At 42.2% G+C, this 14106-nt stretch overlaps 1 protein-coding gene across 11 annotated transcripts in view; it reads right to left on the reverse strand.

Moving 5' to 3' along the window:
- CADPS (calcium dependent secretion activator) overlaps positions 1 to 14106 on the reverse strand; it is a 206436-nt gene that overhangs the window by 103111 nt on the left and 89219 nt on the right. For all 11 annotated transcript variants that reach the window (XM_077184356.1, XM_077184358.1, XM_077184357.1 and 8 more), the window contains exons 7-9: positions 9288 to 9399; positions 5248 to 5387; positions 3170 to 3236 (exon numbers count right to left, since the gene is read on the reverse strand). In XM_077184356.1, coding sequence (XP_077040471.1) covers positions 3170 to 3236; positions 5248 to 5387; positions 9288 to 9399 — 319 coding nt within the window. The remainder of the gene's footprint in view (positions 1 to 3169; positions 3237 to 5247; positions 5388 to 9287; positions 9400 to 14106) is intronic.

Raw genomic sequence — 14106 nt, forward strand, 5'->3', positions numbered from 1 at the left:
TCCCTGAGTGGCTGGACCAAGTCCACCCAGCAAGGCAGGTGCTGGAGAGTTGAGGCTCAGGTCTAGAAATGACACAAAGGAACTGCTCGCAGCCACTACACCCAAACAAATCACTTCACTCCTGTATAACCCTTGCAGTTACACAGACACAGAAGGTGCGAGGGATTATTCCACCCAAATTACAAGGAAGTTATTGCTCCTTTCCCCTTCTCTCCAGGGCTTAACACAAGCCAAGTAGCAGTGGAAGCGCTCCCAGCAGAGCTGCTTTTTCTCCATACGTGCGCAAAGCCTCCGTTTTTGGCGGCAAGGCTCCACTGACACAAAAGAGACAAACTGCCATCAACACCTTCCTCCTTGGTGCCACCCATGCAGTTTGGCACTTTTGTGCCTTGTTTAAATAGTTACGAAGAGTTTGAGTATTTATTACCACGAATTTCTTAACCACTGGTACCAGAAGACAGAGTGGTACCACCCAATGGCACTGAAGGAATCAAGACTGTCCATCTGAAATGGGGAAAGAGGGAGAGAGCACAAGACCATGAGGGGGAGGTTATTCTGCAAGCAACAGGACATGCTCTAGCAATAGAAGATGCTACAGGTAAGGGACAGAGACAAGGGATCAGAAAGGAAATGTTTTGCTATTCCTCCAAACAGCTTTGCCCTCCTGGCAGTGTCAGGGACTGACCAGACCACTATATGTCAAATGGACTTTATGCTTTGGGCTCTAAATCTCAACTCTGGTGCAGGCAGGAGGCTGGTGGATGAAGCTCCTGAAGGAGGGGCTGCTCCTTGTCCACTCTCTGTAACAAGAGCCAGCTCACCTTCCTGCAGGGGCTATTTTCTGCCTGTGGTTTAGCAGAGTTCAGAGCATCCTGGACATCAACACCTTTACTGCCAATCCCTGTTCGTATCAGCACCCATCCTTTGCATTGCATGAAAAGCAAATGACAAACATACGGACAGCAAAGTATTTTTATTCCATCTTTATTGCCTGCTGACATGTTCAATATGCTCAAACTACATCTGAGGGACTGCATAGAGAGTGTTTCTTGTTTATATTTGATGTACGGCAGAACACTTTACATTGCACCAAATGTTGAGCAAACGGTAACATAACAGAGAAGCTGCAGTGGCAGCTGGAATTTCTGAGGTGGGCTACAGAGACTCTCTGGGGGCAAAAGTCTGCTCATCTTATTCAAATGAATTGCTTTTCTGGCCAAATCCTGCTCTGATATGCCAACTGACGAACACAGACCTAGTAACATGAGAAAACATGGAATAACTCTGAGAGCTTCAATTCCACAGCAAGCTGAAGAATTTATAGCAGCTAAAAACCAGAGAAGCAACTGCAACCACACTGAATGGCCAGAAGGCTCTGAGAGACAAGTCCAAACCTGCAAACCCTTGCACGGAAGAGTATCAGTAGAATTATTTATGGGAGAAATGAGGTTGGGAAAAATGATTCTCTGCTTTGGAGCATCCCTCTTCACAGGGCAAAAAAGAACTGAGAATTTGGTCTAAGAGGACTGAATTGTCTCTCAGGGAAAAGCAATACCAGTTGCACTACAGGTGATCATGGACTGCCATAGCACTTCTAACTTCATTTCAGAACATAATAAAGGAAACATACAGAGAAAAGCAATCCTTCAATCTCTGCCAAAGAATAGGGTCAGTATAAAATGTTCCCAGAAGGGAAAGGCAGATAGAGGCATGCCCTGTGGCTGCTCCACACTACCTCCTCCCTCTCTGTGGCCATTTTGACCCCATGTGGAGTACAAAATGAGCACTTAAACTGCCTCTGCTGATCCTACTTGGTTATGGGACTAGGTACTCAATGAGTCTCTCCAAATAGCCTCCTACTTACATGGGTCCCACACATCCTAAATCTCCTTTACTTCCCAAGGATGGATTTCCTTACCTCCCCCATAATTTCATGCTATGGAAGCCAGCCATGATGGCTAAAAGGGGATTGAATACAATTAAGCTTCCTACTGAGACAGCTGAACTTGGAGCAATAATTAACACAAAACAAAGGAACCAGCTTACACCAGGTGATTTAGGACAGGTAAATCAGGTGTCTAAGGTGGAAGAGGGACTGCTTGGACTCCTCTTCTTACCAGCACAGGACAGCACACAAACAAGCATGCTCCAAATGTGGAGTCTGGTGCACCTGGTCTATACCATCTCTGTTCTTACACTTTGCCCCTCTACAGCAGACCTGCCATCTGCTTCATCAGCAGCAGGGTTTTACACTCTGAGCTGAACAGTTTGGATCTCTGGTGTCACAAGATCTCAGTTGGATCCCATGATAATCCACAGAGCATCTCTATGTTGCTTTCATAGAAAACCCTGAACCAAGGTTTTATTCCTCACACTTGGAGACAACACACCAAGAGAGTCCAGAGAGGAGGGAGAGAGAGATGGACCCAAGAGGACTCTGTGACTTCCTCAGGTTGGTGTGGAGATGGATCACAAATACTGGGGCCACATTTCTGTGGCCAGTGCAGTGGTTTCACCTGCCCTTGGAAGGTGAGGGAAGATCTAACACACAAAGTACTGAGCAGAACCTTTCTAGGTTACAGAGGACATCTGCCTGTTTCCTTGTTTCCTCTTTCCATTCTTAACAGTGGTCAAATGTACAGGTCTAATGACTGGGAGGGCAAAAAGTGAAAAAAAGAAAAAAGGGAAAAAGGAAGACACTGCAAAACAATGGCTGCAAAATGATCAGTGAGAGCTGTAGACCATGAGAAGCAGTAATAAATGTGAAGGCAAGAAAGATGTCAAGAATGATTTGATGCTGATTCTGACATAGCCAGTGATAAAACTTCTGTAGATTCAAATGGGCTCCAAATTTAACCTGGAGCTTCAAAGGAGAGCCCAAGAACCTCCAACCAAGACAGACTGAGCTTCCTCCTCGCCTCATTAATTCCTCATTAAAATTGATTCTCCATTTTATCAAGCATTCAAGTGCATCTGAAAACTCAAGCTAGAAGTCTGCAACTGGGATATCCTTGAGAACACCCATACATTTAGAAAAGAATCTATGTTTAACAGACACCCTGCACAGAACCACAGCTCAGCATCAATCACATGGCACTGAAAATGGCCGGAGGACAGACTCAAGTACTTCATGTTGTGATTTAAGATCACTTCTAGTTACATCTGTTACCTGGACCAGGACAAAGAATCGTTTCTTCCATCTCTTCCAAACATTTTTACCAATGGCCCATAAATACCTAGGAGAAAAGAACAGGTGAATTCAGTACACAAGTGTTAATCTGTTCTCTTGCTTTTCACTATATTTTGTTTACACTTAGAATGTTTACACTTAGAAACTGAAGTTAATGCACAAGAAGGAGCAATTACAAGACTCTCAAGCTCAGCAGCATTCATGAATGGGTTTATTTCTAGCCTGAACAGATTACCTGCAAAGAAAGTGACATAAAAATCTTACAGACCCTTAATGTTACACAGTATTAATTCTCTCTTTCCCTTTGTCTTTCACAACTTGCTCAGGATTTGAAGCTCTTTAGTGCCAATGAATAGCTACAACATGGTTGGATGGGTGAAGAATGCATTTGCAACAGAAGAATTAAGGGAGAGAAATCCCAAATCTGCTTTAGCCTTCATAAAACCATTTTGCTGAGGGGAGCTGTCAAACAGAGGGACACTTCCTACATCAAACCCAGCACACAGGATCTCAATATCCACTGGACTGACTAAACCAGGGCACTTCACCGAGCAGCTCTAAGATGAAATCCGAGAAATTGCTTGGCTACAGATAATTCAAGCAAACTGAATAATCTCTGAGGAGGAGTGAATTTACTGTTTTCTACAAAGGAAGAATTAACTTTAAAAATTAATGTCAAAATAAGCATTTAATCTCTGTGATGAATTGGCCACTGTGACACTATAACACAAACACTGGCAAAACTAGTGGCAGCACCAGGCTAATAATAAACATAAGGATATTATTCAGCATTAATATGTTTTATGTATCATTATAATTACTTTAGTTCTGGCTCAATAAATACAAAAAAGATTTCATTTTTGGTTATGCAAGGGGTTCCTTATGCCAGAAGGGATCTAGCATACACTTGGTGAATGTTTAAATCACAAAACTCCAAGTCATGCCGATGTGGGCTTTGAGTCCTTGGCTAGTCCAAGAAGAAGGTAATAAATGTCCTTTTGGCTATTGCTGCTAACATCAGCAGAAAAATAATCTCAGTTCAGGTAGCAAGAGGTATAAACCTCAGAGTTTTACATGTAGATCAAATGTTAGTAGAAGAAACCCAGAAAACAGCCCTACTATCAGCTGAGATTAGGGAAACCAACAGGACAGGGGATCTGTCCTCTCTGGTTCTGGTGCCTGTGATTGTGGTGAAAAAATTAAACTTCACACAAGATTACTGGCTCTGATCTCAACAGCTGAGAAAACAGGAGGAGGAGGAATTAGAAAAAATGAGTGATCTAAATTACCTAATAATGGATGGAATTTAGAAAATTGCCATGAAAATAAAAGTGAACAAAGTCACTTCTATAGCACCAAAACCAGACTGGAGAGTTATTTCCAACATCAAGCTTCCTGGACAGTTTCAATTTTTTGTCACATCCTCAGCTCTGAAAAGCAATCAGAGCCTTGCCAATGGCCTTAGCTAGATCCTCCCAAGGATGATCTAAATTGTAATTATATGAAGGTAAAAGTGGTCAGGGATCCCTCTGGCCCCAGATTTTCTGACCCTCCCTCCTGTAGGGGAAAGGTGTCCCTTTTAACCTTCCCAATTATTAGTCCTACTCAAGACAATTGTGGAATTTATTTAATTGTGGTGTGTATCTCAGTATAAATAATGCTGTCACACTGGGGTTCATTTCAAGTGGAAAGTGCACTGTGATTTTGGTTTTGAGAAATCAATACAGGGAGACACAGAATAACTTAAAAAAATTATATTACTCTCAGTAAGAGAGTTGGACAGTTAATCTATCATTTACTCACAGGAAAAAGCATAATTTCCCGTGAGGAAAACTGTCTAAAATTTAAACTGTTTGGCTCATATGCATTAAAAAAGACTATGCTAAGAATATGGAAAGTGCACTATAAATGACTGAAATAATGCCATTTTTATATGTATCTTTCTGCTTCACCTCCTGTGAACTTGAGAAAAAGAGGTTCTCTTTGAGAACTTAAAAAGCAAAATTTTCTAATGCACATTCAAAACAAAATGACTTTAGATTGAGACAAATGTTTACCCAGAGTGCTTCATGTTTTGAGGCTTATCCATTCGCACAGCAAGCTTGATCTTCAGGTCTTGATCAGGGCAGTTTTTGGAAACAGTCATTTTGTGCCACTCTGACTGCTTTGGGCTGTTAGGAGTAGGGTGGAGAACAACCTGTAAGAATTAAAACAAACAATGTTAAAGGGAAAAATTATTCATAAAATGGGGTTTAATGTGGAACATTAATAATGTGGAATAAAAATACCTCAGATGACCTAGTTTTGCCCTAGAAGTCAGTCTGGATATGCCTATTCACATCAATGAGAATGTTTTTTTATTGCTTTTTTAAAGTGCAGCTTGTTATTTTGAGATTAGCTCATATATTCTTTGAGTCCTCAGTCAGCTCACGGGGCTGTGCAGACAGAGCTGTATGATCAGTTCCTGTCATTTCAGGATGGTACATCTGCTTGAGCTATGACAGCAGATAAAATCTGCATCCCATGTCATGACATGAGTGGCTGCAGGACCCTGATTCCATTTCATGCAGCAGGAATGAATCTCCAGCTGCAGCACATCCATTCAACACCAGTGACTGCAGATGAACACCAATGGCTCAAAGAAACTGAAAGCTCCAAGAGGTCAATAGTCTTTCCTGATCACAGCTGTGCTTTTCCCACTCATTCATTACCACTACAAAGCAGAGCAGCTCCCTGGAGAGTAAGATACAGAGTATTCCCCTGGGACAACACCACATCCACCATCTTCTCCTGGTATTTCCATGTTTCCTCTGAGGTGGCCTAATCCCCTTCTTCCTACACCTGCTCCCCTTCTGATGCTTTCATTCTCAGAGGTGACTTTGCCTGGTACAAATTAATTCAAGTTTCCACTGTGCTGTAGTGAGATGAATCTTCTTTAAATTCATTAATCTTTATGCAAGCAAATTGTTTCACAATTCTTACAAATGGCAGCATTCACCCTCATTAACTGGTGTGCTGCCATCACTCATTTCTTGCTCATGCTTAGTCTGTGCTCCTGCCAAACTCCAGCCCAGACTATAATCTTGTATTCCTCTGCTCTTCAGCTTTGCTACTGATTCAACAATCTAGGGGCTGTTTTCCACCAAAATATCATTGATGCTATTATCCCCCTGATGAATTACTCTAAAAGTTATTTTATTGCCTCCTCTAAAGCCTGAGGTAAACATCAGTAGATTCTCAACTTTACCCTTATCCATTAATGTTATTTATCTCTTCTTTTATTGAATTGCTTTCTCTGTCAGGAATCTGAAGCTGTTATTAGTCACACAGATAACTGAGCAACACCAGTCTGTACTGCATCACTCTTGGAAGAAAACACATTTAAGCAAATCCTGAAGATGAGAAATGAGTTCTCCACACATGAGGCAGGGGATGCTAGAACAATGACAGACCCAAGCTCTGAGCAGCATCCAAGGAACTCCAGTGCCAGGCAGGTCATGCAAGAACATCCACCTGTGCTAAGCTGTATCTCTTAGTGAGGCAGCAGCCATTCTGTGTGCTTGGGATGCTCTCTGCTTTGATTTCTAACTCTTTTTTCAACAAAAGACACAAACTTTTCTCAGTGGTGTTGCAATTCACAGCTCTTCCCCTCCTTGCCCTCGGTAGATGAAGCACTGGCATGACTGAAATCCATGGGAGCCCTGCCATTGGCTTCAATAGGGTCAGGATGTATTCCCATGCCTTCAGCTGCCCATTCAGCAGAGCAGGGCTTGGGAGCATTTTCCAGTTCTCCCCTGGATAAAAGTGGTGAGCTGAGGAGTGGCGGCCGCTTGCCAACTCAATGCTCGCAATAGAAAGTGGGCTTTGTACCCGCCTGGCAGAGCACAAAGCCACTGCTCAAAGGGCGGCTGAGCAGGGGTGTTTTGTGTATAAAACCTGCTTTCCTCTTCTCTCCATGCAGGCAGGTTCCTGCCCACTCCAACAGCTAAACCAGGGGCTTAACACACTCCCGGTTTCATTTTAATTTAAAGAAGAAATCTTGATGCAGCCTGAGCAGACACGCGTCATCCTTCGGCCGCTCCGGGTACACCGAGTATCCCTTTGAAGTTTGGCCGACTGAAAGCACTGGTGGCCACGGGCCAGGGGGAATCGCTGCCAGCTCCCCACACTTGCCACTGCTGGCCTGTGTCCTTCAGCCTGCAGAAACTCTGGGCTGAGGGACGGTTTCCTGCTGGACTGGGAATTAAAGCGCATTGGTAGGGTTGGCTCATCAGCCTTTCAGGGCAAGAGGGGTTGCTTTGGGTGCTGACATCTTTCTCAGAACAACATGCACAGCTAATTGCTTCCCAAGACCAGCAAAGTCAGCACTGCTCATGGCTGCCAGTGGAAACAAGACTCACAAAGCAAGAGGGGCTGCACTGAGTGTAACCACTCAGGGGAAAATCCCTGAATGGCAGCGCGGCTGGGTGGGTGAAAAGCTCTGCTCAGCATGCCACAGTGGATAAAGGCAGGGTGCCAGGCTGTTTGAAGTAGGAGGTTTTGAAAATAATCCTGAAAATATTATGATGCTGTGCAGCAAAACAATTGTAGGTCTTCAGCTGTAGTACTGCAGCCTAGAGGGGTCATCCTCTTTGTCAAAAAAGAAGGACAGGGAGAAAGGAAGGATCAAGGTGTGGATGAGAAAGTCTGAAGGGGCTGTGACTCCCTTTGAAGAGAAGATTGAGAGGGGAAAAAAGGGGGTAGCTTTGCTTTTCTCTCTCTCAAGTGCAAGAACAAAGGATACTTCATGAACATAAAAACACAAATAATTAAAATGAACATGAATTACATGAGACAAAATTGCACACAGCATTCTCCATGATAAAGCTATAAATTTAAATCAACAGCTCACTAGGTCCTGGGAGAATGTTCTGCACTTTTATGAACAGGATTAACACAAAACCATGTTAATTAGGAAAAATGGTGAATGGACAGAGACTCTTCCTTGTCAAGGCACAAACAGCCATGGAGTTAGCAAGAAACACCCCAACAGGTTAGTCCATGACTGGAAATATAATTCTTTGGCTTGCAACAGGATCAGTGGCTTTCCTGACCATGGATTTCTTGGCCATTGCCATACAGACAGGATGGAGAGCAAGGAGTGCTGCAGGGCTGAGCAGACAGAGCCCAGGCTGCCCCTGGAGATCACCTGGGTCATGCTGAGCCACAACAGGAGGTGCCAAGTCCTCTTACCCCAAACTGATTTTCGTGGAGTCATCATCACACTGATCTCAGCCTGAGAAGCTGAGGAAGGCATGGCAAGGAGTTTGCTGCCACTTCTGCCTGGGGCCAACACAAATTAAACAGCTGCACAAGATCCATGGAGACAAGTGAAGTGCCCCAAAGCCACAGGAAAGTGCCATCCACAGATATTCTGGAGCTATGGGCTGCAGTGATCAAGGGCCACCAGTGCCAGGGCACTGGTTTAGGGATCACAAACAAGGGGCAGAGATGGGAAGATTTTCTCTGTGGCCAATACCCTGAGAATCTGAGCTCTTTGCTATTAACACCGCTGATGGAGCAATGAACTCTCATGTTTCACTCCCAGTCCAGCCCCTCTGAAGCCACCAGCTCAGCCACCATCCACCCCCAGGGAAGCCAGGGCTCCAAGCCTTTTGCAGGGAGTACTGCAGTCAGTGCTTTCAAAAGCTCAAACCATGCACCGGCTGCTCAGCAGATATGAGAGAAACTTAACAGTCCCTTGCCAGACTTAAACCCCCTCTTTTTGCTTCAGCACAATCCCCTTTTCTGCCTCAGGAATGTCCATTTCCGCAAGCAACCTTTAAGGCTTTCCGGACTGCCAATATTGCACACAAGATCCTCTGCCTTTGCTCAGAGCAGGCACAGCCAGCTGAAATGCTGCCATTAAAAACTCACAACAAAGACAGCATGCGAGATGCACTCCTTTCCAGCAGTGCAGAGCTTGCTTTCTTTCCCCCTCCTGAAGCTTGGCAAAAAAGCAGAGCATGTTGTGCTCCAAAGATATTTCTGTACAGGAGAGATTTCTCTAGAAAAGCAGGGCCAGAAGGAAACATTATTAAACTCAAAATCTCCTTACCCTCCCAAGCTCTTTGTCCTCCAGAGCCAGCACTCCTGTGCTCTCTGTGAACAGCTTCACCTTCACTGCAGGAAGTGCATGGGTTGTCGTGAAGTCTCCTTGGGTGCCCCAGCTGTGAAAAGAAGGACAGAGAGGTGTTCAGCTCAGCTGGCAGGTCAGCAGCAACACTGCTCAGGCATGAAACAGTTAACTTAAAAAGTGCCTGACACAAGTTGAAGTGGTTGGGTTGTGTGAGTGGCAAGGGCATTAATTATCTTCTTTGGGAAATGTGGGACAGATGTTTGGAAAACCCATGATGATCCTTTGGGGAAATAAAGAGAGCATCTGGGAGCAGCACGAAACCAAGTTTGAGAGAATTTTCTTAGTTAGAAAGAACAATGTCTTCTGCAGTGCCAGCCTATGCAGTCACAAGAGAAGTAGAGGATTGAAGACATCTGCACCCAGGATGTCTGTAATCACTCATGCCTGTCCTCCTTTCTTGGCTAATTAACCTCTGCTTGCCAGGCTGAGTATGAAGTTTGCTTTTTCTGAAAAAACTGCAACTTAGCCTGGGTCGCTTTCCAAGTCTCAGCTCAACCCAAGTTTAAGTCCAAGCCATTATGTCTGGAGTAATCCTAATTTTCTAGGACTACAGAGCAGGACACCAGCTCCTTGTGGGTGGGATTGCAGTGGCCAGGAAAATGCATCCCCTGCAACTACACCATCAACCACCGTCTGCTATTTGTACTCTCTGAGTCATTCCCTGGCTTGGAAAGGAGTGCTATGGAGGCTGAATTATCCACAGCCTCTAGACACAAAGATGTCTCTAGAGGACATCTACAAGTTTGTGCAATCACAAGTTGCCCAAATGCAGAGAAAACATGAACTCATTCCATGTGGGACCCTGCCAAGAGCGTGCCATGAGCAACACCTCTGAGTGATGTGGTGGAACCCAGACTGCAACCCAGAATGCTGCAAGCTAGATGATTACACCATAACTCACTAACCACTTCTATTCCCCCTCACTCTGTTAATGACACTTTCTCACTTTAGGCCGTCCTCAAACTAGATCCTCTGCTAAAGAAAGGCAGTTCCCTTGAAAAGGCTCAGAAGACATGGTCCAGGACTAGATATTCCTCAAAGATGAACACCAAGCAGCAGGTTGAGAATTTGGAAAATAATCAGTAAAAGTAATTTACTTCTCCTTGTGCTCCAGGAGTATGGGTTTATGCTTTGCTCCCCACTGAGCAATTCTTGTCCAACTGAGCTCAGCAGATAAGCGTGTTCAGCACAGAGCTGATTAACAAACTTGGGTTCTTCGTCACCTTTGCTCTGAAGCTTCCTCTCCTGGTGTCACTGTTTCACAGGTTTCGTCTTTTATAATGATGCATCAAACCTCCACCAGTGCCAGACAGCAGAGGTTTGGCTTAAACTATCTACAGCACTAGAGGTCCAGTCAGGTCCTTTACATAATATCTTTTTCATGTGTGAGCCATCAGCTACCTAAAAAAATATTTCAAGGGTAAGAAGCAAGAAACAACTTAATTTTCTAATCACAGATTCAGGTCACAGGTTATGTTTTCTCTCAAAAAACTGCGTTGTCACCAAGAGGGAAAGTAGGAAGATTATCTTGCTTTGGGTAAGAGGCAAAAGTAAGAAAATATCCAACCTTCCACTGTGTATTTTGACAGCATCTGCTTTATAGAGCTCGTATCTCTGTTTACTATTAAAAAGCTCTTATTTGCTGAAGCATTCCCAGACCATATGTTATCAACAAATGTTACTAACCAAATACAAACAGTAATTTTCATTAGGTTTCCTTCATGGGAACAACATTAACCACAAAGAGAATAAATGTTTCAAATGACAGCAAACATACATAGCAAACCCTTGACAACACTGGTGCTTACATATTCATACCCTCAAAAGCCCTGAAAAGATCTGCACCAACAAATGGAGACCATCAAAAGTTGAGTTTTGTGCTGGTTGGAGCCTGTGGTGATGTCATTAGTTGCCATAGTGATGCTCAGCATAAGGCCATAATTCAAGCCACTGAAACATCATTTGTATTCAATCTGAGTACCCAGTTTATCTGGGCTGTGTATTAAATTATTGTTCAGAAAATTATCTCCGGACAGTAGCTAGGTATTAGGATCTTCCGAGGGACTAACAGTGCAATGGTTTCATTTCCATATTTAATCATTAAGCAGGTTATCACTGCAGGAGTTCATTTGTTGGGAAAGTGCACTGGGACCTGTTGTGGACAAATGCCATGAAGTAGCTGTGCTATTCTGTCCCCCTATCACAGAACTCATGCTGACACCTCAAAGCAATAAAACATCTGCAAATGCAGACAGACAAATGTCATTCTGGCCAAAAGGACACACACATACAGATGGATACATATGGATGTACAAACACCAAAAAAGGTACACAGGCAGAAAAATCCTGGCAGTACTTCCTCAATCAGGACAGTATTAACTGTCTGAATGCTGTCTGAACCCCTCAGCTCAGCATTTCTTATTGGCCAGTGCATCCCAAAGTCTGGAACTGATAAAGAAAAGCTGCTTGCACAGAGAATTTACTAGAATCATGGCCCTATTTATGGCATCTTGCTGTTCCAGTGCTCTCACCAGGATCTACTTTTGTCTCCAGGGTTTCTTATTTAGGATTCAAACTTAGGATAAGCAGCTAAACTCTTCTGGATGCAAAGTGCCAAAGGTTGAGATATGCCCCAGGTGCTAACTTGACAGATGCTGGCCCTTGTTTTACCTTTTACAAGCATAATAAGGAGATCATCACTGTAGACTTTGTGTCTACAGATTCACCTAGAGGTGCCATCACAGTTACTGACCAAACAGCCTGAAGTGCTGTGATTTTATTCTGAATGGAACAAAAAATGACACATATCCAGAGGGTGTGAGTGGCCAACAAGTAACAGAGGTCAGCTCTTGTCTCCCATTACCTCCAGAGCCTCATGGAGCACTTGAAGGATGGGCTCACCTGTCTGATTTCAGGAGCATTTGGGAGCTGTCACAGACACTGCTTTCACTCACACATGAGAGGCAGTGATGCCATTGCCAATGCAGGTGCCAGGCTGCTCAGACCTAGCTGCTCTCAGCTGTCTTGGACTGCTGATCTTAAAACCTTTAGGTTGATGCTATTCAGCCCTTCCCAATTTATGGCCCAAATCTGTAAGACCACTGTCCTCCCACTGATGCTGTAACCAAGCTCTTACCCTTTCCTGCCATAAGGTCACTGCAGAAACAACTGTCAGCACCCCATGGAAGTGCAGGGCTTCACTAATCTTTGGCTGTAGGGCTGAGGGCTTCTAAAATGCAGATATCACATTATACCACATAGCTAAAAAGACAAAAACATTTAAACACTGTGGCACTACTAAGTTAAAATTCATGATTGAAATACTATTTGCGACAGTCGTGCTTTACGGCACCTTTTACGACAGTCGCGTTTTACGGCAGTTTTACGACAGTCGCGCTTTACGGCACCTTTTACGACAGTCGCGCTTTACGGCACCTTTTACGACAGTCGCGCTTTACGGCAGTTTTACGACAGTCGCGCTTTACGGCACCTTTTACGACAGTCGCGCTTTACGGCACCTTTTACGACAGTCGCGCTTCATGGCACCTTTTACGACAGTCGCGCTTTACGGCACCTTTTGCGACAGTCGCGCTTTACGGCAGTTTTACGACAGTCGTGCTTTACGGCACCTTTTACGACAGTCGCGCTTTACGGCAGTTTTACGACAGTCGCGCTTTACGGCACCTTTTACGACAGTCGCGCTTTACGGCACCTTTTACGACAGTCGCGCTTTACGGTAGTTTTACGACAGTCGCGCTTTACGGCACCTTTTGCGACAGTCGCGCTTTACGGCACCTTTTGCGACAGTCGCGCTTTACGGCACCTTTTGCGACAGTCGCGCTTTACGGCAGTTTTACGACAGTCGCGCTTTACGGCAGTTTTGCGACAGTCGCGCTTTACGGCACCTTTTACGACAGTCGCGCTTTACGGCACTACCCTTTATGGAACTTTTACGGTTCTTATTTTGTTTTTCATTTATTTTTAATTAATTTTAGATTTTTAATTTTATTTTTTATTTAAACTTTATTTTTAATTTTTCTATTTCTAAAGCTTTTTATTTTTTTAATTTTATTTTTTATTTAATCTTTATTTTTAATTTTTCTATTTTTAAAGCTTTTTATTTTTTATTCAAATTTTATTTTTATTTTTTCTATTTTTAAAGCTTTTTATTTTATTTTTCTAATTTGATTTTTTATTTAATTTTTATTTTTAATTTTTCTATTTTTAAAGCATTTTATTTTATTTTTCTAATTTTATTTTTTATTTATTTTTAATTTTTAATTGTTTTATTTTTACAGCTTTTTATTTTATTTTTCTAATTTGATTTTTATTTAATTTTTATTTTTAAATTTTCTATTTTTAAAGCATTTTATTATATTTTTCTAATTTTATTTTTTATTTTTAATTTTTCTATTTTTAAAGCATTTTATTTTATTTTTCTAATTTTATTTTTTATTTTTAATTTTTCTATTTTTAAAGCTTTTTGTTTTATTTTTTTAATTTTATTTTTATTTATTTTAATTTTTAATTGTTTTATTTTTACAGCTTTTTATTTTATTTTTCTAATTTGATTTTTTATTTAATTTTTTTTCTATTTTTAAAGCATTTTATTTTATTTTTTAATTTTATTTTTTTTTTAATCTTTATTTTTAATTTTTTTATTTTTAAAGCTTTTTATTTAAATTTTCTAATTTTATTTTTTATTTAATTTTTATTTTTAATTTTTCTATTTTTAAAG

This window comes from Agelaius phoeniceus, chromosome 11 (genome assembly GCF_051311805.1).
Source record: "Agelaius phoeniceus isolate bAgePho1 chromosome 11, bAgePho1.hap1, whole genome shotgun sequence".
Lineage (NCBI taxonomy): Eukaryota > Metazoa > Chordata > Aves > Passeriformes > Icteridae > Agelaius > Agelaius phoeniceus.